This window comes from Peromyscus leucopus, chromosome 1 (genome assembly GCF_004664715.2).
Source record: "Peromyscus leucopus breed LL Stock chromosome 1, UCI_PerLeu_2.1, whole genome shotgun sequence".
NCBI lineage: Eukaryota > Metazoa > Chordata > Mammalia > Rodentia > Cricetidae > Peromyscus > Peromyscus leucopus.
Genome location: NC_051063.1, coordinates 63,752,159 through 63,775,050, shown reverse-complemented (window position 1 = coordinate 63,775,050; position 22,892 = coordinate 63,752,159). Strand labels below are relative to the sequence as shown.

General features: G+C 53.5%; 4 protein-coding genes and 1 pseudogene across 6 annotated transcripts; 3 read left to right on the top strand and 2 right to left on the bottom strand.

The window, feature by feature from the left end:
* Positions 1-1,852: 1,852 nt before the first annotated feature.
* Positions 1,853-3,383, bottom strand: LOC114692244 (annotated as a pseudogene).
* Positions 3,384-4,961: 1,578 nt separating this feature from the next.
* Scgb1c1 (secretoglobin family 1C member 1) lies at positions 4,962-6,217 on the top strand. Its single transcript, XM_028872224.2, has 3 exons — positions 4,962-5,040; positions 5,483-5,685; positions 6,046-6,217. The coding sequence occupies exons 1-3, from the start codon at positions 4,986-4,988 to the stop codon at positions 6,076-6,078; spliced, it is 291 nt and encodes a 96-aa protein (XP_028728057.1). The 5' UTR covers positions 4,962-4,985; the 3' UTR covers positions 6,079-6,217.
* Positions 6,218-7,270: 1,053 nt separating this feature from the next.
* On the top strand, positions 7,271-10,533 carry Odf3 (outer dense fiber of sperm tails 3). Its single transcript, XM_037209372.1, has 7 exons — positions 7,271-7,411; positions 7,820-7,936; positions 8,086-8,286; positions 8,649-8,750; positions 8,906-9,027; positions 9,734-9,874; positions 10,213-10,533. The coding sequence occupies exons 2-7, from the start codon at positions 7,828-7,830 to the stop codon at positions 10,300-10,302; spliced, it is 765 nt and encodes a 254-aa protein (XP_037065267.1). The 5' UTR covers positions 7,271-7,411; positions 7,820-7,827; the 3' UTR covers positions 10,303-10,533.
* A 2,175-nt stretch (positions 10,534-12,708) lies between these two features.
* Positions 12,709-16,086, bottom strand: Bet1l (Bet1 golgi vesicular membrane trafficking protein like). Of its 2 annotated transcripts, none has more exons than XM_028869845.2 (5): positions 15,798-16,086; positions 15,537-15,669; positions 14,390-14,481; positions 14,080-14,136; positions 12,709-13,958 (listed from the first exon to the last, which is right to left on the bottom strand). In XM_028869845.2, exons 2-5 carry the CDS (start codon positions 15,553-15,555, stop codon positions 13,791-13,793), a joined length of 336 nt encoding a protein of 111 aa, XP_028725678.1. In that variant the 5' UTR covers positions 15,556-15,669; positions 15,798-16,086; the 3' UTR covers positions 12,709-13,790. The 2 variants fall into 2 exon arrangements, with proteins under 2 accessions (XP_028725678.1, XP_037065269.1); XM_037209374.1 differs by having other exon boundaries at positions 15,522-15,669; positions 15,798-16,018.
* Positions 16,087-16,771: 685 nt separating this feature from the next.
* Ric8a (RIC8 guanine nucleotide exchange factor A) lies at positions 16,772-22,447 on the top strand. Of its 2 annotated transcripts, none has more exons than XM_028869775.2 (10): positions 16,772-16,951; positions 17,230-17,277; positions 17,366-17,956; positions 18,218-18,309; positions 18,782-18,932; positions 20,137-20,232; positions 20,333-20,477; positions 20,560-20,704; positions 21,111-21,230; positions 21,591-22,447. In XM_028869775.2, the coding sequence occupies exons 1-10, from the start codon at positions 16,868-16,870 to the stop codon at positions 21,709-21,711; spliced, it is 1,593 nt and encodes a 530-aa protein (XP_028725608.1). In that variant the 5' UTR covers positions 16,772-16,867; the 3' UTR covers positions 21,712-22,447. The 2 variants fall into 2 exon arrangements, with proteins under 2 accessions (XP_028725608.1, XP_037065240.1); XM_037209345.1 differs by having other exon boundaries at positions 20,321-20,477.
* Positions 22,448-22,892: the final 445 nt, after the last annotated feature.

Here is a 22,892-nt window from a genome sequence, read left to right as displayed (position 1 = left end):
AATCAGATACAACACAGATCAATATGGAGCACTTTGCTTTTACTTACAATCAAAGATTCAAAGCTGGGCATAGTGGCACACACCTTTAATCCCAGCATTTGGGAGAGGGAGCAGAGGCAGGCGGATCTCTGTGGGTTAGAGGCCAGCCTGGTCTACAAAGCATGACCAGGAGAGCCAGGGCTACACAGAGAAACCCTCTCTCAAAACAATCAAAAGAAAAATAGAAAAAGAAGAAAATTCAAGCATAAAAACTTAGAGCTGGTGTTGGAGAGACTGCTTAATAGTAAGAGTATTTACTGCTCAATCATGAGGAGCAGAATTTGGGTCCTAACACCCACATCAGGTGACTCACAACCACCTGTAACTCCAGCTCCAAGGGATCAACTGCCCTCTTATGGTCTGTAGTGTGTGTGTGTGTGTGTGTGTGTGTGTGTGTGTGTGTGTGTGTATGCACTCACAGAGACATTGACAAAAATGCACTCATGCACACACATAATAAAAACTAAAAGCTAAACTTACATCCAAATCTATCTGCCTTGCCTCGGATCTGTTGGTGCTCAACAGACAAACCCAATTCACAGAGTCCAGATTCTCTCAAAAAGAGCAGGGGTGGATGGTAGGGAGCCGATGGACACCCAGCCTAGGTTCTGCCTGAATGTGGATGTGTGGAAGCAAAAACCTGTGCTGATTATAGAGACTCAGCACAGCCAGTGTTGCTGAGATTGCACAAAGCTGTGGCAAAGCCTCAGGGAGAAGTGATAAAAATGTAGCCACGAGAGAATTGGCTGGAGATCTGTACAGAGAGAGACATGAGTGAACATGAAGCGGTAGAATCTTTAATGAAGGCAGGGTAGTAGGTCAGGTGATTGGTTTGCGGGGTTTTGTTTTTGTTTGCTTGGGTTGTTGTTTCCGATTACTCCATGTCTGTGAAATAAGAGCCGAGGCACTGTGACTAGGAGGTAGTACGGCAGGAGCCATCTCCAGAGCGTGAGAACCCAGCACTGTAGCAGTCCTCTGAAGCTGTTGGCACGTAGGTCAAGGCTGTGGTCTTGTGAGGTACAAGGTAGTTTCCTAGCCACATTCTGCACAGTGGTATGAATTCACCCTGTGTTGGGGCTTTTTCAGAAGGCACGTGTTCTAGTTATCATTCTGTCGCTGGACTAAAATGCAGTGACCAGAAGCAACATGGGAAGGAAAGCTTTGGCTTACACTTCCATATCACAGTCCGTCATCGAGGCCAGTCAGGGCAGGAATCTGGAGGCAGGAACTGAAGCAGAGGCCATGAGAAATGTTATATACTGGCTTGCTCCTCGTGACTACTCAACCTGTTTTTATATACCACCCAGGACCATTTAGCCAAGAATTGCACAGCCTGCAGAGGACTACTGATTCTTCCCCAATCAATTACTAATCAAGAAAATTCCCCACAGGCTTTTCCACAGGCCAGTCTGATAGAGACAATTCTTAATTGAGATTCCTTCTTCCCAGATATGTCTAGATTTGGGTCAAGTTGACAAAAAACCAACCAGCACAAGACACTACCAGAGGTGAGGGGCACAGGCCAAGGAGTCACTGTAATGGCGATATAACAAATTACAAGTGTCTGGACATGATGTGGGCCAGGAAGTGTGATCCCAAACAACTTCAGAGCTCAGGTACTCGAGGGAGTGAGACTAGACGGTCAGAGGGTGCATGAAATGGAATGCGAAGAGGGACTACCTCTGCAAACAGTGTCCACGACAAGAGAACAACCTTGAAGTGGTACCGGAAGAGGTAGAGGACAAGTCCACAGGAGGGGAGAGGACAAGGGACAAGTGTTTAGGGTATGAGGTGACTGATAAGGGCAATGTTGTCACCTACAGTAAGACAAGAGGAGTCAACAGGGCCAGGCAGCTGGGAGACTCTCAAATGTTCAGCCCAAGCAAGCTAGCCTGCAGGGTGATGTCAGCCGGCTGTGCTGCTGAGGGTCTAAGGTATGTGAAGGGAATAACTGCAAACTGGATAGCACAAAGGGAGGCCAGGGGACCACTTATTCCACTTGTAACCCCAGTGGAGGCCAATGTAAAGTGACAGAGGCTGAGCCAGAGAGTCTTTAAAAGTGCCAGTTGTGTGTCAGATCTGGGGGGGGGGTGAGGGTCTCAAAACAGACGTCTAGGTCAAGCCCCTGGAAATGCTACTTGCAGGAGTCAGTTCTCTTCGTCCATCATGTGAGTTCTGAGGGTCAAACTCGGGTTGCCAAGACTGGCATCAGCCCCCTCACTAAGCTATCTACGCAGCCCTCAGAGCCACAATTTAAAGATGACCCCCAGTGAGCTCCACAGCAAGGCAAGAGCCCAGTCAGCTCTCCCAGTAACTCCGCTGGCAGAGGCTGCATGGCACAATCACTCCCATATTTGTTTTTCCAAAAGTACTTTTATCGTGTTAAAATATTCCTTAGCGAGCAGCAATTATTTATGTGGAGAATTCAGAAAACCGACTTGTGACTATTTGCCTTGTCCTTGATTGGAGCCATAATTACTTCCACACATTTCTTCTAGTAGTTTCTGAAGTCTAAGAGGCTGTTAGCTTGTAAATCTTCTGTCGGTCTGTTCCTATCTGATCACAGGAAAAAGTACGGGATGGACAGTGTTCTTGTCTCAATTTATATCTTTAGAAGAGTTCAAATGCTCCCCACCCACCCCCACACACACACCCCGCCCAGTGCCTCAGATCAAAGGCTTTGTCAATTTGGTCGAAGGACTCATTTCCAGTCACAAAGTCAACGTTTCTCTTTTTGGACATATATTCAGACACCAGCTTTGGGACACTCCGCACTTCTCTGTCCTCCAAAGGCAGTGCCTTCCCACATGTGTCCTGGCACCAGCTGGAATGACGAGTGGCGATTTCCTCACCTGAAGCCGCTATGCTAAACACCACGCCGACTCCCCAGCCTCTGTGGGCCCCTCATGGGCCGCTCTCATGACCTTCATCTTGCCAGTACCTCAAGTATCTTGTCAGCATCCCCGGTCTGTCATCTCAGTGAGTACTTCCTGGATGGGTTTATTCACTCAAAGGCTCCAAATTCCTCGGCCGTTGCAAACTCATCTTTATTGATGTCAATACCATGATCCAGGATGCACTAGCCACTTTACAGCCCCTGATCACCGCCAATCCAATGCCTCCCATACCAAAGACCGCACAGTAGAAGCAGGTTGCACCTCGGCCCTGTTCACAGCAGCACCATAACCAGTTGAAATGCTACAGACAAGAAGGCAGATTCTATCCAAAGGCGCTGAAGGATCAATTTTAGCAACAGAGATGCCAGTCACAACTGTGTACTTGGAAAATGCGCTGGTTCCCATGAAATGAAAAATAGACTTTCCAGGCTGGAGAGATGGCTCAGCGGTTAAGAGCTGCTCTTCCAGAGGTCCTGAGTTCAATTCCCAGCAACCACATGGCAGCTCATAACCATCTGTAATGAGATCTGGTGCCCTCTACTGGCGTGCAGGGATACATGCAAGCAAAACACTGTATCCATAATAAATAAATGAGCTTAAAAAAAAAAAAAACTGTGGAAATAGAATTTTAAAAAAAGAAAAATAGACTTTACTTTGCGGGTAAATATGCTAGTACCCTCTGGCATTAATCCTTTCTCCTGAATGACTCTTGTCTTCTGGCAAAGGTTTGTTTTAGGATTCAGACAAAATTTACATTCTCCATGTTGTAGGATGTAAATCAGGATGACAGTATCACCTGCTTTCAGCTTAGTAACCCCTTCACCAACGCTCTCCACAATACCAGCACCTTCCCGTCCCAAGATCACCAGGAAACACCCCTTAGGATCAGCTCCACTCAGGGTATAGGCATCTATGCAAACAGCAATGGCAATGATCTTAATTTGAACTTCATGAGCCTTTTGAGGTACTGCTTCTGTCTCCTCTGTGCAGCCTTGCAGCTGATCATCTGGTTCGCCATGTCTGCAAGTTCAGGTTCATGGGCTGAATGAACATCCAGAACAATTGTAGTGGACCCGGGTATGGGCGGGGTGTGCGTGAGGGAAGGAGTTCACTCCCACACTTTTAGACTTATGCACATAAGTAGGTTCCATCGCTGTAGATTAATTTCATACTAGCAAAGGAGGTTAGCAAATATTCGTTATAAACAGGAGTCTAAGAAGGCAAGAACTACTGGCATTGGTGCTTGAGGGACATAAAGCAATGCTCTGGGGGTTATGTCGGGCAAAGCATACACTACACAAGGCTAAGGATAAGCAAGTGAAGGGTGGGGTAATGAGGGACACCATGATACCCTGCTCCGACATGGGATAACAGGGCTCCTTCTGACAGTGGGCAGAGGGAGAATTCTGTGTCTGAGCAGGGTCTGCAACCAGCACTGTGTAGGAGAGACCATCATGCCACCAGGTGGCAGCAGAGGATAGGAGAGAGAGGCAGGACCCGCCCAACTGCAGCTCCTCCGGCCACCCTACCTCCCCTGGACACTGCCTCCACCTGCAGACCTCCTGTGGACCCGGGCCCCCCACCCCCAACCTAGGAAGCCCCCACCCCTCGGACCTCATGTGCCCAGGCTCCTCTCCTGCCTGTAGTTGTAGGGTGGCCTCAGCCTACCCCTCTCCAAGTGCAGACTAGGACCAGGCAGCTCATTAAGCAGAGGTGGGGATCCCAACCCCAAAGAAAGATCTGGACCCGTCCCAGAACCTGTCACTGCATCCTGGAGGCCACCCACGGCCTTTGGCACTCTCTCTGTTAACTAGCTGACACTTGGTTCACCCTGAGTGGGATTTATTCCACTTACCCCGACTTGTCTGCCAACAGCCCCCTTATGATCCACTCAAGTCTGGCACTTCTTGGCACCTGGTGGAGCACAGTGACATGCCTGGCTCAGTTGGTCTGCCAGGTCCTGATAGGTATGGCCCGCCCCTGGGCAAGGTGCCACCTGCTAAAGCATAAAAGCCTGGTGTCCCCCAAGCAGTTCTTGAGACTGTCGCCATGAAGGGGAGCAGCACTCTTCTGCTGGTGGCTCTAACCCTGCTCTGCATCTGTGGTAAGTCTGGGCCTTACTTCTGCTGGCACTTTCAGGAGATGAGGGGGCCCCAAGAGGCTGAAATCCTGGGATCAGGTAGACAGTGTCTACCTAAATCACAGACCCCATCCCCAAAGTACAGCGAATTTGTTGACTCCAGTCCCAGCCCAACCCACCCTGACCTAACACCAACCACCAAGGACACTGCCACCCACCCTGGCTCAACCCAACTTGACCAGACCCCCCTGAATCCAGCTAGCCTAGGAGAAGAAATGCCCCTATATCAGGGCATGGCTTTTCTTCCCTGATGAGGTCAGGAACTCAGAGGGGACACCACAGCAGCTCCCACTAGTGGTAAGGGGGAAGGGATCTGCAGGTAGTTGTCCTGGGAGTGATAGGAAGATGTGGGACAGAAAAGGAGATCAAGTCTCTCCCATGGCATTATATCCCCCTTGCAAAACAGGGCTGACCGCAGCAGCAGAGGATGACAATGAGTTTTTCATGGAATTCCTGCAAACGCTGCTGGTGGGAACCACAGAAGAGCTCTATGAAGGACCCCTGGGCAAGTACAATGTCAATGACATGGCCAAGTCGGCACTGGGGGAGCTCAAGTCCTGCATTGATGGCCTGCAGCCTGTGCATAAGGAGCAACTGGTCAAGCTGCTGGTAATTGGGCTGGGGCTCCCATCCCCAAATGTCTGCAGTTCTTCCAAGACCCACCCATGCATGGCACCTGATCACCAGTCTACTCCCCCACCCCCACCCCCGGGGAAGACCTACATCAGCAAGCTGAGATGGGGACCTCACAGAGAAGCCTCCAGAATACCTTAGTCCTGCTTCCCCCACGGACTATGTCCCGCAAAGGCAGTGCACATGCACACAACTCCCCAAGGTGATAGGAGGGGTGGACCACCATGTGCAGAACCTGTCTGCTCCGCTGGTATGCATAGACCTGTCTGCCTCTGGCCCTGGTGGCTCTGGCTGCTGGTTACCTGCCCTCCTGATCCCCACACATTTCCCTTTCAGGTGCAAGTGCTAGATGATAAAGAGGATGCATAAGCAGGCCTGAGACATGGCTTGACTTCCATGAGCGATAGGACCAGCCACACAAGCAGCCATGGATGAGCCAAGACCACTGCTTCCTCACGAGTAAATTCACCCTGGAACTGTTAAATCAATAAAGCCTCCTGCAGCCCAGGCACTGGCTCCTCTCTCTCCCTGCAACACGGGGACCCACAAAAAAGTCCTGTCAAGGGCACACTGAGGGATACACCAAAGACACAGACTCCTGTGTGGGGTCACTTTCCAGAAGCAATGTGAGAGTGCGGCCTCAGGACGCCATGTGAAACATGAGGATGGATGGGGTCTACAGCGGCAAGATGGAGGAGCCTAACCCAGAAAGGCAGGGCTGGGTTAGGCTGGGGGCTCTATGGGACTGGGGGTTCCTCACAGGGGCTATGCATAAAAAAAATCAGGCACTGGCGCAGCCAGCTGACACATAGGCACTGGAAGCTTTGAAAACAATCTCTCTTCCCCAAAGCACCCCAGGAAAGAGAGCCCAACCTGAGCCAGAACCTTAGCGAGGAGCCTTAGTGAGGTCAAGAAGGGAAGCCCTGATGGCTTCCAAGGACACCCAGGGTCCTGAGAGGTAGGCTTTGCCAGCTGGGAAGCTGAAAGGACGGCAGGGTCTGAGGAGGTGCAGGGAGAAAGCAGCCTCGCTAGGGAAGCCCACCACAGTCTCCAGCCCAACCCTGCACTCCCAGACGTCCAACAGCCAGAGCCTACCTGTCTCCCAGTTTCCCCAAATCACTAGTGGACCAAAGCTCAGGAAAAACCTGCAACCTCACCCTCACTACATCTGTCCCAGCCACTACAAGGAGTTAAAGAACCTGGAAAGTAAGGGGGTCCTGGAGAGGTGGGAGGTGTCTCTGCAAGAGGGTGTTCTCTAGAGAGGGTAAGGGCTCCTTGGAGAGACAGGAGTCCCTAAAGAGGTGAGGGCTCCTGGATAGGCATGTGGTTCCTGATAGGAGACCCCTGATAGGGGTCCTGATAGGAGATGTAGGTACCCCCAAGAGGGAAGGTCCCTGGAGAGGGTGGTGGTTCCCTGAAGACAGGGTCTCTGGAAAGGGTAATAAGCTCTGATGAGAGGTCTTGTGCAGAGGCCATTGTCTGCGTCACACACATTGTGATGTAGAATTCCTTGTGGGACAAAGCCACATTCTAGAGCTTAGGGGCAGGGACCCCTCCCCAATTCTCAAAACTGGGGGAAAGAGAGAAGCTTTCTCTCCATGCTCCTTTTTAGGGAACTGCCTGGCACAGACGCCAGGGGGACAGGCCACCGGTGAGGAGGCCGGGTCCCAAGCTGCTCTAAGCCCATTCCTGCACGGAGGAGGTGAGGCCTCCCGATTGCTCCCCTCTCGCCCATGACACAGCTCAGCCAAGAAGTTCTCAACCCTTGCCATCCAGCTCTTTGCAAAGATGCACCCAGGGTTCTCTGACCAGCCCATGCTCCCCCAGAACCAAGAGAACAGTCAGTGCAGGGCCAATGTGGGCAGCTCCTCTAGGCCTATCCTTGAAGGCATAACACCCACCCCTCTCTTGGAGCTGGGTAGGGGTGAGCTCACCACACTGCATGGGGAGCTCCCTCTGCTTGTAAACGCTAGAGCCCCCCATGTCTCCATGGGGCAAGGACTGGGTCTGCAAGGTGCAGTATTAGCAGGGCCAGGAATGGGACACGAGGGCCAGGAATGAGATGGGACAGGGCATCCCAGCACCTGGTCACCCTCTTGTCCATGGACAGAGCCAACCATGGCAGAGGAGGTATGGGTGGGCGCCTGGAGGCCCCATCGCCCCAGGGGGCCCATCATGGCCCTCTACAGCAGTCCTGGACCCAAGTACCTGATTCCACCCACCACGGGTAAGATTGTCTAAGGGCCTGGGGCTTGGTGGGGACGAGGGGAAGGAGCCAGGAATGGTGTGGCCTGGGATGGGTCTGGGCTCAGTCCTTGACTCCCAGTGGAGAGAAGGATGTCTGGCTCCAGCAGCCCTGAGCCCCTGTGCCCACAGGCTTTGTGAAGCACACACCCACCAAACTTCGAGCACCAGCCTACAGCTTCCGTGGGGCCCCCATGCTCTTGGCGGAGAATTGCTCCCCAGGGCCCCGCTACAGTGTGAACCCCAAGATACTGAGGACTGGCAAGGACCTTGGCCCTGCCTACTCCATCCTGGGGCGCTACCGTACCAAGACCACGCTGACCCCTGGCCCGGGTGAGTGACCCCTGTCTTCTGCTCCAAGCCCTAATATGCATGTTCTGATATGTGAAGGCCAGATAGCCTCATTTCTCCTGCTCCTGGGGACAACGTCAGGCCTGAACAGCAGAGCCTGAAACCCACCAGTCCTACTCTGCCCGGAGTCCAGGGACGAGGCCCACACCAGTGCTTGAAAACAGCCCTGACGCCAGTGTTTCTACTGTGGACATCCCTGACCAAATCTGTTCAACCACAATGTTGGGGCCCAGGGGCCCTGTGTCTTAACTGTTGGGACATCCTTCCTAGGCACCCAGGTGTTGGGGGTGGGGTGGGGAACCCCAGATGCTTGTTGTTCCTGCACACCCCTCCCTCCTCTCCAGGCGATTACTTTCCAGAGAAATCTACCAGGCATGTGTTCGACTCAGCACCCAGTCATTCCATTTCTGCCCGGACCAAGACCTTCCGAGTGGACAGTACTCCAGGTCTGCTGTGTCCCAGCCAACTGGTGGGGTGGAGCTGGGGTTCCAGCATGGGGTGGAGGAGGGGGTTGCCCAACCTAGGATTCCAAAAGATAGAGGGTATCCCAGATAAGAGGTAATGGGTCTGTCCCAGCCTGAGGCTCCCCCATCACCCACAGGCCCTGCTGCGTACATGTTGCCTATGGTGATGGGGCCGCACACGGTGGGCAAGGTCTCCCAGCCCTCCTTCTCCATCAAGGGCCGCAGCAAGCTGGGCAGCTTCAGCGACGACCTGCACAAGGCAAGGGTCACCCCTGCTGGGTACAAAGCCTGGCCCCAATGACCTGTCTGATCCTCTCCCCCCAAGACCCACGAATCCCCAGACAACTACTGCCCTGTGGAAGCTCCTGCATCCTCTCCACCTCTGGGTGCCTGCCACATGCTTGGGCTACATTCAGTGGTGGGGAGGGGCCAGGAGACCAACGTGGGTGATGGGATGATACTGAGAACAAGCTAAGGTGTTTGTGGGGTACTGCCTGGAGGGCAAACACTAATTTTAGATAGAGGACATGGAAACAAGGAAGAACGGGGTAAGTGGGGGGCCTTGAGCTACTTAGGGGAGGAAATGTCTACCTGTATTAACAGCTGGTGCAAAGGCCCTGGAGTAGACACACAACCTTAGTAGCACTACAGGAGTTTGTTGACCTCACCAGCCCCTGACCTCTGCCCTCAAGACCAAGAGGATAGTGTCCCAACATGAAAAAGGGCCCTGCATATAACCCCAGAGGAGTGGGCACAAGATTGGCACATTGGGAATGCCACTGCCAATCTCAGTGAGGCTGAGATTGATAGTAACACCCCGCCCCATAAACAATGGGGTGCTGTTCCCATGGCCGGCAGACAGCTTAAGAGTGTCTTTGGTGAATCAAGGTCCCACACCTCACCCTACCCTCTGGGGCCACATGCCCTGGGGAAGCCAAGCCTGATTGAGCCCTCTCATCTTCCAGACTCCAGGCCCTGCAGCGTACCGTCAGACTGATGTTCAAGTGACCAAGTTCAAGGCTCCACAGTACACCATGGCTGCCCGGGTGGAGCCCCCAGGGGATAAGACCCTGAAGCCAGGACCAGGAGCTCACAGTCCCGAGAAGGTCCAGGAACTAGAGGGGTCAGATAGGGGTGAAGGGAAATGATCCAGGATGTGTAGGGAGGGCCTGCACCCTGCAAGGGTGAGTGGGCACCATGCATGTACCCTTAGGATCTTGTGCATTTCCATCAGTGGCCCTGATGGTCACCTTTCAGTTACAGGAAACCTGGGTTCTAGCCTCATCCCCAGAGGCTAGCCCACTGTCCCCAGTGACAGTTAAGGTTCCTGAGCACAGCATGGCCTTCACACTTGGCAACCTTGGCCCCAAGTTCAGGAGGGACTGAGCCCCTCACTCCAGCCCCAAGCCGAGAATGCTCCTCACAGTCCTCCTGCTCCTCCTAGGTGACCATGAACAAGCCTTGTGCCCCCATCGTCACCTTTGGCATCAAGCACTCCGACTACATGACGCCCCTGGTTGTCGATGTGGAATAGCTCCCACTCTCCACCCCAGCAGCCTGTGACCACGATCCTCCGACGGAAATGTGCTGGGCTGACGAACTGGGCGCTTCACCAACGGGGCCGCTACCAGCCTGGCCCTGCACCACAGAGCACGATAGTTTGGACGGTTTTGACAAGTTATTTTTTTCTATACTATCTCATGTTTGTTAATCTTGTTTCCTGCCATGTCCAAATTATTTAATAAACCACAGATGGCATTTGTAAGGGTTTATCTTGGAGAAAAGACAAAGTTTGACGGGGGTTGGCGGCTGTCTTGGCTTCCTGGCCTGGAGGTCTTACCGAGAAGGGCTGGGGGAGCTCAGAGTTCCACCCGACACCTGAGCTGTCCTTCACAGGCTCTCCTCCTTACACTCAGGCCCTCTGAGAACCAGGGATCCAGAACACCACGACAGCAGAGAACAACAAAAGTGTGCTGTGTGTGTGTGTGTGTGTGTGTGTGTGTGTGTGTGTGCAAGCGTGCAAGCCCCTGTGCACGTCGGGAAGAAGCTCCATACATGCAAGGTTATGCAACCACCCCACACAGGCACAGCAGCCAGAATCTCAGCTCACGTCAGCACTGGCCTGCAGGCTTTCAAGGTGACACACCTCCAGCCTGCCTGCCAGGAAGGTCTGCACATGGCAGAACACACGGCCATTTTCACCAGGCCGCCTCCACCGGAACAATGTAACAAGACATGTCCTCCTTATTCAGTACAAATCTTGGGGAGCTTGTTTCCTCCCACAGCCAGTAGGATTGTGTGCAAGAGCTGGTGTCTCAGCTGGGCCTGAGGATAGTGTCTACAGAGGCTCTCAGGGGTCCAAGGCCCAGCTTCAGGAAGCAGGGATGCAGTATCACCTCAACTTCAGGGCAGGGCAGTGCAGAGCAGGTGGCCCCCGGGGATCTTTTCCTGCACAAGCCTGTGTGTCCCAGCCAACTTGCCCTTACTCCCTCATCCCTTAGGATGTCACGCTAACACACTTCTCTCAGATTGACAGAGGGGCCACACAGAAGGAAGTGGGTGGGTCTGTGGCTGTCCTGCCCAAGGGAGACCAGATTTTTATTGGTGAGAGGCCTTGAACTGTAGGATGAACCTGGTATCTTGTACTCACAGCCCCTCACACTGGGCACCAAAGGCTGCTTATGACTTGCTGGTGTGGAGCACCCACCCACACATTAGGGGAAGTGCCAGATGTTGACAGGCCTGAGCTGGAGGCTATGGTTACGACCTTCAGGAAGTTGGTCTGACCCAGGGGCTGTGGGGTTGGTATCCCCCTCCCTTCACATGATTAATGCAAGAAAGAATGACATCTAAATGTCACAAGAGCTACAATCCTGATCCCCAAAGTAGCTGGGGAACTACAAATGGTCATGGAGGTTGGTGGAGCAGGGTGGAGACCTGAGGAGAAAACTAGCCATGTTGGAGGTGGGGGGGGGGGTGCATCTCATAGAGGGATGGCAAGGACAATGCCCCAAAGGAAGTCACCCCCCAAATGCAGATATTTAGACTTAGTTTGCACCAGCAAGATGAGCAGGTGCTGGCTGTTCCAAGTGTCTTAGGGAAGCCAGGTGTGAATGCACATGCCTGTAATGCCATCATTCAGGAGGCTAAGGCCAGAGGATCATGGGTTGGAGACCAGCCTAGGCTACCTGGTTTAAAAGCAGCCTGGGATACACAGCCAGCCACCGTCTTACAAAAACAAAACAAAGTACCCTGGGGTTTACCAACATTCCCAGAGAGTAGAAGTCAGCAGTACATGGTTCCAGGGAGACAGCGCTGAAGCATGTACTTTCCTGCTGTGGGTCCAGACACAAGGATGCAGGCAGCTATTACCATGTTTGGTGACAAGCAGAGGGCAGAGCTCAGCACCGGCCCACGGACGGATGCCGGGAGACAAGGATGGAGTGTCTGCAATGGGAGACCTAAGAATGAGGCACAAGCTGGATGAGCCCAGCGGGAAGTGTGCGGGGCAAACAGCAAAGCTACAGCGAGCAGTGTGGAGTGAGCCAGACCTGGTCAGGAGAGTAGCCAAAACAAAGGATGCGCTAGGATGGGCCCTTCTCCGCCAGGCTTAGGGCTCAGGGAGACACAATGGAAGGGCCAAATAAGCCTCAAGTCAATATGTGCAGAGAAAGGCTGCTCGGTAAGGGGAGGAGGAGAGGGTGCCCAGTGTATCCTCAAAGCATCAACGGGAAGGCATTGCTACAGGCAAGAGGCCAGGCTGTGGCAGAATCCGGCTCAACCTGGAACCTACAGGCCGTGGTCCTTAGGCAGATGGGCCTGATGGTGTGGCCACATGGGGGGGCAGTGAGCCAGTCCAGGGAGAGAGAGACAGAGACAGAGACAGAGATAGAGAGACAAAGACATGAGTAAGGTCAGAGAAGGGCGCAGAACTTCAGGGTTCGTTTCTTAAAGACATTTTATGTGAAGACGAAAAGTGCTGGGCTCTCATAAACTGCTGGCCCTGTCAGCTCCACAGGTCAGTTAGTGTGCAAATGGGACTGGCCAAGGAGAAAGGGAGGACCGGGAGAGCAGGGAGATGCAAGTCTGTGGAGTTATGCAATGAGGAGGTGGCTCAGGCTCCCCCACACCGAGGGAGACTGGCTGTACAGGGCAGAGCAAGGTTTGGTTCAAGGTCAAATGTTCCTGTTACAAATTCTTTCATCAGTGGCCTTCAGCCCCATAAGGATCCCCAGCAGAAAGACCACCCAGTACTGCCTGCCTTGGAAAAGCCACACTACATTATTTCTCAGTCTGTTTGCGTGGGAATGGGTACATCTTTGGCACTGAGAAGATTCTCAATCCTGAGGACACACGTCTCTGCTCCTGGACACATGGTCTCGTGGCCCAGAAGGACCTTAGTCCAATGCCGATAACAAGGGCTGCAGTCCACTCCTCTATCTACAGCTCTGCCTCTTCCCTAGGGTCTGACTTCAGCCAGTGGCCGGGGGGTGCGCCTGTGACTCTTGGCCTGCACAGATCTGGTCCTGATTGGCAGCCTCAGCCTGGAGTTACTGCCATACCCATCATGATGATCATCATTTGAAGAGTGCTCATGGCCGACCGTATCTCCTTGTAGTGTCAGCTCCAGACTCCTCAAGAACACAGACATGGTCTTACCCAGGCACAGACAGGTTAGAGCAAGACGAAGATATTGGCTTCTGAGGCCATTGGCTACCGTGGGTACATTCAGGACTCACAGATGCTTTGCTTAGACCTGGTTCATTCTCATACGACGTGTCTCTGGCTCTAACAGCATCTCTAGCACCAGGGAGTAGGGTTGGGTTTTGCTTTTTTCTTCCTCCTTCATACCCAGGACAAGCCAACATGAGCTCCTTAGGACTGAGGCGGCTGCAGCTGTCCTGACTTAGGAAGACGAATGACCCATGATGATAATTTCAAAGGAATCTATTTTGTAGCCAGGTCCTCGGGAAACCAGGCTGCCAGGTGTAGGAGAGCTGGCTGCCTTTGGTGTCCACTGGCTCACGTCCTTGTCCTCGACAAGAGGTAGGAGAGGATGAAGAAGGCCACAATTAAGACTAGGGCCATACCACACAGAAGCTTCCGGTTGTCTCGCCCAGACCGTGCCATTGTGGAAAAGCGCTTCACACTCCCTGTGAGTAGGCCGGTCACACTCGTGAAATCTGAGTCCTGCAGGAGGGACCCAACAAGATCACACAGAGGTGGGACTACCCCTGACTACCCAACCGCACAGAGCAGACAGCATGGGGACAGAGCTGACTGGAATCTGCATGGGCTGTAAGATGCTTACCATGCCATCTAGGTACCGGTTCTGGTCTTCTGTGTCCCTGTCGATGTCTAAGGCCAGCTGGTTAGGAGACAGAGAGGGCCCAGTCAAGCAAGGACAAACAAGGAAGGCAGCACCCATCTTCCCTTCAGACCCACCAGACTTTACCCACAACCCTGCCAGGTACCCATCACCAGAAAAAGCTACAAAGGTCAAGGTATTACCTGAAGCATCACTCAAGACAGCATATCCACAGACAACACACGCTTCCTTCCTACCCTCTTAGCCCCACTCACCAAGGTACCACACAGAGGGGAAAAGGGCCATCACTGACCGATTTGAGCCTGGTAACCTTGGAGGCCAGGCTGTCGGCCATCCGCTTGTTCTCTCGGTCTAGAATCTCCTCCACAGCACCAGAGCTCTGAGCTGTAAGAAAAAGAGACTGGAGGGTAGTATTCAGTCATGAGTGTGGCCCCTGACTCGTCACTCCAGTGGCAGATGGCCTAGTGAGACAGCAAAGGAGATTCGGAGTGAGACATGGAAGCAGACATATGTCTGCTAATTTAGCAGGTCCCACCCTGAGCTCCAACAGGTGGACCACCTATACATCAGACATGTAGCATGGGTCATGTGAGCACATCATCCTGTGTGCATGCCCAAGCAAGGATAGACAGAGGGAACCAGCAGGCTCAATCTGCACCACCCTGCTGCATACTGTTCCTGAACCTCAATGAACATTGCTTTAGCTGAAATCACCACCTGTGGGTGTGGGACTGGTCTCAAGAGAAAAGAGTAAATTCTGGTAGGGACATAGGAAAGACAGAACACCCAAACCGGTCACAGGAAGACTGTGTGGGGATGACCTGAGGATCAGGTCCAGGAAAAGTGTAAGAAAGGTCTTTTACTGTAGAAACTACGGAGCCTATTTCTGCAACCCCTGCAGGACCTTTTGCAACCCTGGAGCACTGTGCCTGTAGAAACCTGATTCTGATGGACGGGGGCTACACATGAAAAATGCCAGTCAGAGTATATAGGTGAGAATCACCTCCCTAAGTGTGACAGGCACCGGTCTGAAGCATAAAAACCAGCCTCAATGTGACTCACTATGGGGAAGGCCAGCAGCACCAGCAAACACATGAGATTAGACCTAAAAGAAAGGGCTTCTGTGTCCTGCCAACCACCTCATAGTCACTAGTATGGCCCAGGCATTAGTATCACAACTGGCATACTGAACACAGGCACCGAGGGGTGAACCGAGGCACTCAGCCCCCTCATCAGGAAAACCTTATTTGGACCCTCTGCTTCCAGCTCCTGGCACCAACCACACACATAACTGATGCCATGCCCAGGCTTGGGTCCCAAGGCAGCGCCTTTCCTGGAATATGTAAACTCCATCCCACGCAGGTCCCTCCACCGAGAACTGAGCGATGGCTCCGGCTCCGGACCTCGCCTTCTATCCTTACTACCCTCGATGCGCTCACCGCGAGTCCAATCAGCCATCGCGCCCTCCAGGGACCCACTCGGGGACTCCGCAACACAGCGACGGACGTGGCACCAGCACTTGGAAGGGGCTTCCGGTTCCGCTTCAGGTCCAATAACTTCCGGGAGAAGGGACTGGAGCGGAAGAAACAGAAATGAAGTTCCATGGAATGTAAATAAGGGAAGGGCAGGCCACCAGCATTGACCAGCAATGTTAGTCCCGAGATGTGGGTGTTACCCGGAGCATGAGCTCAGGCACAAACCTGGAGCTGAGGCTAGGAACCGGCTCTGTAAAGCTGTCGGGTGCCTCGGGCGCTGCGAAGCCCAGGTGTGCGAACTTCAGGATGGGAAGGACAGACAGAAATGAAGGAGACTGGCGAAGGAGACCCCAGGGCCAGACACCGAATAGGTGCGGGGCAAGCGCCGGCTAGCTCAGCGGGTGACAGGTCATCCACTGGAGCATTGCTTGTGTGTGTCGACGTGAGGTACACTTTCACCGACCCTGCCTTCAGCTCCGTGGCGTGCGGACCTGGCTCCTCACTCACTGCCCAGCGCCGGAACGCTCCTAACGTCGGACAAGCCGCGGCTGGCCGCCCCTCTAATTGCTCCTCCCATGGGAGTGGCTTTCGTCGGGTGTTTTTCACTTCTTCTTCCATCCTTCCTCACACACCCTGCAACTTTCTTTTTCCTCTGATAACCACATTATTTTGATGGTTTGGTCTTTTGTTTTGAGACCCGTCTCACTATGTATCCCTGTCTGGCCTAGAACTCACAGATCTGCCTACTTGTGCCTCTCGAGTGTTGGGATAAAGGCGTGGGCCACCTCGCCGAGCTAGCCACCTTCTTTTGACCACTCGAGTCATTGTGCTTGTCTTTCCCTGTTTCCCCGTGGAGCATGAGCTTCAGGGTCTGGAGCGTGAGAATCGCCGTGCGACCCTAGCTGACTAAGCGGCCCGGGAGACAGCGCTCCCCCATCCCTCTCCCTGTTCCGCGACGAGTGCATAAGGAGGGCGGTCCACGCGCGGGCCGAATCCCCCACCTCCACGCCCCACGCCTGCCAGAAACTCCGGCGAGAGAGGAGGGGACAAAAGGAGGTCGCTGCTTGGTTAGCTAGCATCCCCACTCCAGGACAAGCCGCTCGGCCACAGCGGCCAGGTGGGCTCCACCTTAAGCCAGAGGCCCGCCCCACGACTGTACACACCCTTTCGGCTCGGCTGCGCTCCCGGCATCCCTCACGCGTGGACGCTGGGCTTCCGGACCTGGGCGGAGCCCGCGGGTTTGGCCGATTGCGTCTTCCCGGCCCAAGCCTTCCAAGCACCCGGTGCCAGGGGCCATGGAGCCCCGGGCAGTTGTGGATGCTTTGGAGACGGGAGAGGAAGACACAGCGGCAGAAGCTCTGCAGTCGTTCAACCGGGAGGTAAGAGGCACCCGGCTGCCCAGGAAATTTCATGGAGAGAGGAAGCAGCAGTGTGCGCGCAACGCGGCTGGGGGGTGCGTGCGAGTGTGGCAGGGAGCACGGCGGTGGGTGGCGGGCTGGGCCGCGGGTGTTTAAGTGGTGGGGCAGGTGTATGGGAGGCGAGGGTGGGCTTTGCCTTACGTTCAGGGCGATGGCTGCTGCCTCGGATCTCTTGACTCGACTCGAGGAGCACAGGTCCTACCTGCGTGTGGACCTGAGCCTACTGGGTCTCCCTGCAGCACTCCCAGAGCTTCACCTTCGATGATGCCCAACAGGAGGACAGGAAGGTAGGTGTCGGCCCAAGGGGCTCCTAGGGCAGGCATGGGCTGCCCCAAGAAGAGGGCCTGGTGGAACCACTTTTGCCCCTCCCCACAGAGACTCGCAAAGCTGCTGGTCTCCGTACTAGAGCAGGGCTTGTCACCATCACACCGCGTCACCTGGCTGCAGACCATCCGAATCCTGTCCCGGGACCGCAGCTGCCTGGACTCCTTTGCCAGCCGCCAGAGCCTCCACGCGCTAGCCTGCTATGCTGACATCACCATCTCAGAGGAGCCCATCCCACAGCCCCCAGACATGGATGTCCTCCTCGAAGCTCTCAAATGCCTGTGCAACCTCGTGCTCAGCAGTCCTACGGCACAGATGCTGGCAGCAGAGGCGCGCCTGGTGGTGAGGCTAGCAGAGCGCGTGGGACTGTACCGCAAAAGGAGCTATCCCCACGAAGTCCAGTTCTTTGACTTGAGGCTCCTTTTCCTGCTAACGGCCCTTCGCACCGATGTGCGCCAGCAGCTGTTTCAGGAGCTGCATGGTGTGCGCCTGCTGACCGATGCACTGGAACTTACACTGGGGGTGGCCCCCCAAGAAAACCCCCCGGCGGTACTTCCGGCCCAAGAGACAGAGCGGGCCATGGAGATCCTCAAAGTGCTCTTTAATATCACCTTTGACTCTGTCAAGAGGGAGGTGGATGAGGTGAGTTGGTTTGGCTTCCTTTGTGCCTCAGGTTCCAGGGTGTCCGATGTGGCAAGGACAGTAAGACAGTCTAGGCGGGGAATTCAAGGAAGGTTTCTGAGCTGTGCTGTGTGGTGCACGGGGTGGGAGCGCGTTCTCCACAAGGCTTCAGGTGGCCAGAGGTCACCAAGTGTGCTGTGAACAGAGCCTAGTGCTCAGCTCCCCGTGGCCCTGGAGCACAGGGCCTCCTTCTTACAGGTGCCCCTTTCTGTCTTTGGTTAGGAAGACGCTGCCCTTTACCGGTACCTGGGGACCCTTCTGCGGCACTGTGTGATGGTTGCTGCTGCTGGAGACCGCACAGAGGAGTTCCATGGGTAAGGGCCATGACTTACTATGTTGGTGGTGGGGAGAGTGCTTAGGCATGGGTACAGTAGTTCTCAACCCTAGCTGTGAATCAGAAGCACCTGGGAGCAAAGAGTATCACTTTGTCAGGGGGATGGGACACCAGAGAGCCCCAGGAACTCAGGATCTGACTAGAAAAAGAGCTAAGGGGGAAGCAGTGGTGGCCATGGCATTGTAAGGCAATGTGGTCTCCTGTTCCTGCTGGTGGTGACCAATAAGTACCTCAGCTGACCTTTGTTTCCAGAGATTGCTTGGTATCTCAGCTCAGACAGGGGGGAGTGTCTACTGTCTCCCCATCAAACTTGAGTGGGGGTACCACCTGTCCATGCCTCTAGTCCTCAGTGCTGTCCTTCTGTCCTGCATATCATGTGTACCCCAGGAGAGGAGCCAGGGATTACATCTGTGCTAAAGAGTTACTTGGTCAAGGCCTCTGTCTGTCCCCAGCCACACTGTGAATCTCCTGGGGAACTTGCCCCTCAAATGTTTGGATGTTCTTCTCACCCTGGAGCTACATGAAGGATCCTTAGAGTTTATGGGAGTCAATATGGAAGTGATCAGTGCCCTTCTTGCCTTCCTAGAGAAGCGTCTGCACCAGGTAGGTAGAGGACCTGCTATGTGGACACCCACAGGCTTTGACCCCAATTATGGCTACTGTTTCTGCACCATTGACCCTGGCAGGTAGAGGTCAGCTTGATGGTGTAACTTGGTCCTTGTTCAGTGGTTCTCGGAAGCCTTTGGTTCCTACTTGTGACCCTCAGGCTCCTAATGACCCCATACATGGACAGCCATAGATGACAGCATCTGTTGTCCTTCTGCATCTTTTTGTTTTTTATTTTGGTTTTTCGAGACAGGGTTTCTCTGTGTAGTCCTAGCTGTCCTGGAACTCGCTCTGTAGATCAGGCTGGCCTCGAACTTAGAGATCCACCTGTCTCTGAGCTCAGATTAAAGGAGTGACATCCCACCCCCTCACCCTGCCCTGGCTGTCCCTCTGCATCTTAAGGAGACATAACCAAAGGTTACCTGACTCCTATGACTGCACATAGGACATCCAGATAGCTGGCAATCCAGCCCATCCTTGTGGAGCTCACACAGAGGAAAGCCATAGAGGTTCATGAGATCTCTGAGGAGCCATAGGGTACTCAGTACCTATGGGCTGGGTGAGGACAAAGGAGCTGGCGCTGAACATCCTAGCTGGGACTGCCTGCCCCTATGGCTGCACCTGCTGGTATCAGGCTCCAGGGAGATGACGGGAAGGGCTAGGTACACTGCTTGTTGTCCATGAGGCACTCTGAATAAGGATTCTATTGTTTGTTTTTGCTGTTTCTCAAGGATAGTGTGCATCTATCAAGGATAGTGTTCAGTCCTTATGTGCAGACAGCTTCAGATGCTTTTTGTTTTGTTCATGGCCCTGGTTTATAGTTGCAGCAGCTAGTCTTAAAGAAGTGAATTGTTTGACCTAAGTCCCAAAGCTTTTCAGTCATTTCCAGAAGGAGGTCCTGTTTCCATTACTCTTTCTTTTTAAGGGTTTCATATACCCTGTGTAGCCAGGGATGACCTGGAACGTCTCATCTGCCTGCCTCCCAATGCTGGGAATGTAGGCGTGTGCCACCGTGGCTGGTTTAGTGTTTTCATGCTTTTTTAAGCTAGTAAATATACCCACCGCTACCTTTGGCCCCTAGCTGACTTACTGCAGCATGGTCTCTTTACAAGAGTCTGTCACCAGAACCATCTGGTGAAGTGTGCAGTGTGCCCCCATCCAACATGGGGAGCATGTCACGGTGACAGAAGCCCTTCCGCAGACCCACAGGCTGAAGGAGTGCGTGGCACCTGTGCTGAACGTGTTGACAGAATGCGCCCGCATGCACCGTCCTGCCAGGAAGTTCCTGAAGGCCCAGGTACTTGGAAAAGGAGACAGAGCTGGGGAACACAGGTTGGATCCTCTTTATAGGCCCCTGGCTGCTCCAAGCCAACACTTAGAGACAGCTGCCTCCCCAGGTCCTGCCCCCTCTGAGGGATGTGAGGACTCGGCCCGAGGTGGGGGACCTGCTTCGAAACAAGCTTGTCCGCCTCATGACACACCTGGATACAGATGTGAAGAGGGTAGCTGCTGAGTTCCTCTTTGTCTTATGCTCTGAGAGTGGTGAGTTGGGGGAGCCCAAGCCCCAGGCCTTCCCTGCCTGCCTCAGCCATATTCACACATTGACCTCTGCCCTGGTCTTCAGTGCCCCGATTCATCAAGTACACAGGCTACGGAAATGCTGCTGGCCTCCTGGCTGCCAGGGGCCTCATGGCTGGGGGCCGGCCCGAGGGCCAGTACTCAGAGGATGGGGACACCGACACAGAGGAGTACAGAGAAGCTAAGGCCAGGTGTGTGCCCCTCATCTACACTTGGGTCCCCCATAGCCCCCATTCCCCTGTCCTTACCTCCAATCAGAACCAGTACAGTAGTACATAGGACAGGATGAGGACTATGAAGACCTAAACTCAGGCACTTGGGTTCTGATGACAAGTTGTGTCCTGAGTGTACTGAGGCCCAGCAAGTGGTTCTCCTCTGAGAACCAGGAGGTCCTGGGCAAGAGTTGTCTGGCAGGTGTCCCAGGGGTCAGAGGGAGGGGGGAGGATCTCCCTTCTGAAGTCCTACCACCAAAACCAAGAAGGTGGGTTCTTGCTAACCCAGCCCTAAGCATGAAGATGGAGACTACCTGCCCCACATAGTCCAACTTTCCCTATAGCATCACTAACCCATTTCCCATGCTCCGTTCCTGGAAAGTAGCATCAACCCTGTGACTGGAAGGGTGGAGGAGAAGCCACCCAATCCTATGGAAGGCATGACAGAGGAGCAGAAGGAACATGAGGCCATGAAGCTAGTGAACATGTTTGACAAGCTCTCCAGGTATGTGTTATGAGGAAGGCTTGGAGCTAGGGGACATGGGAATGGCTGTTTTGTGAGCCCAAGAGGACTGGCTTAGCAGAGATTGGGATCCTGATGAGGCTGCATTAGACATTTGAGATAAGTTGACCTAGAGGTAACCCTCCAGAAAAGAGGCTATGGTTAGCATTGAGTCCTGTTTATAGATGATGAAAATGAGGACAAGAAAGTAAAGGACTGCCTAATATCTCAAAGCTAATTAGGTGGCAGTTAGGATCTGGGCCTGATTAGCAGTTACCCTAGTCCAGGTAGCAGCCAAGAATGAGCCAGACCCCCTGCCCTGCACACCAGGTCTCTTCCCCATCCATGTGTATTTTCCTGCAGGCACCGAGTCATCCAGCCCATGGGGATGAGTCCCCGGGGTCACCTCACTTCTCTGCAAGATGCCATGTGTGAGACCATGGAGGGGCAGCTCTCCTCAGACCCCGACTCAGACCCTGACTGAAGATGGCAGCGGCTTTGCTCCCCTTCAGAACTGGTGCTGCTTCCAGACGTGTCCTTGGGGTGCTGCCTAGAGAAGCCACACTCCTCTCCAGCAGGGGAGCCTTTCTCTTTACTCCCCACACTATCCATGATTTGCCTTTGGTCCAGTTTCTTGTCTTTAGGACTGTGGTAGTCTTACTCTCTGTGAAGACTGGGAAACCACCCTTAATTTCCACAAGCGAAGTTGTTTCTTTGAATGTTTGCCAAGCATATGCCATGGCTGCAGACACATATGGCCTTGGCACATCAATGAACATGCATGTATGAGGGTGGTGACTGAGTAGGTGTACATTGATTGTATAAGCATGTGTGGGCTGGCATGGGAGCCCAGAGCCCATATGTGGGGCATATGCTATGTTCCACACATGGAAGAATCTATTGGAATGGTTTAAATATGTCAAAAACACAGAGCATCACAATTCCTATTTGTGGCCCCACTGAGCACAGGGCCAGTGGCCTCTTTTGAATTCTTCTTGGTCCTGGCTCAGCCACCACTGCATTATCCACATACCCAAGCCTCACTGGTTATGAAAGCTGAGTCAGTCACAACCTCTGGTTTAGTAGCTGTATGAAGGCAAAAGTTGTAAGACAAGGTAAAATCTGACATTTCTGAAGCACAGGATAAAGAAGAGTTTGGGACAAGATTGTATATCTGTGAAGTAGCCAGATGAGAGTTTATTAAATAGAAACTAATTTCATTCTTTGTGGAATTCAAGATATCCTAGATCACTGTGCATCTGCTGTCATTGGAGAACAAAATTAGGAGACCCCCCATTCCCTGGAATCTGTTGTCAGCCCAAGTCAGAATGGGTGTACTTCTACCTGGGCAACAGCCCAAACTGTATGTCCTGGGTAGCAGTCAAGGAGGAAGTGAAGCAGCCTGCGCTTAATCATATACACACAGGACAGGAAAAATAAGGGACCCCTGGGATTTCCAGAGCAACGCCTGCCACTGGTTTTAACATCATAACTGGCCGTGCCTGGGTGGACCAGTGGGAAGTGGCTTAGGAAGGGCTGGGCAGATGGCATTCTGAAAGACATGGATATTCCTAAGGGACTGCAGAAAAGGAGCTGAGTTAATACCAGGGTGAGTCAAGGGACAGATGGGCTCAGTCTGGTCATCCAAGAGGAGGACACCCACAT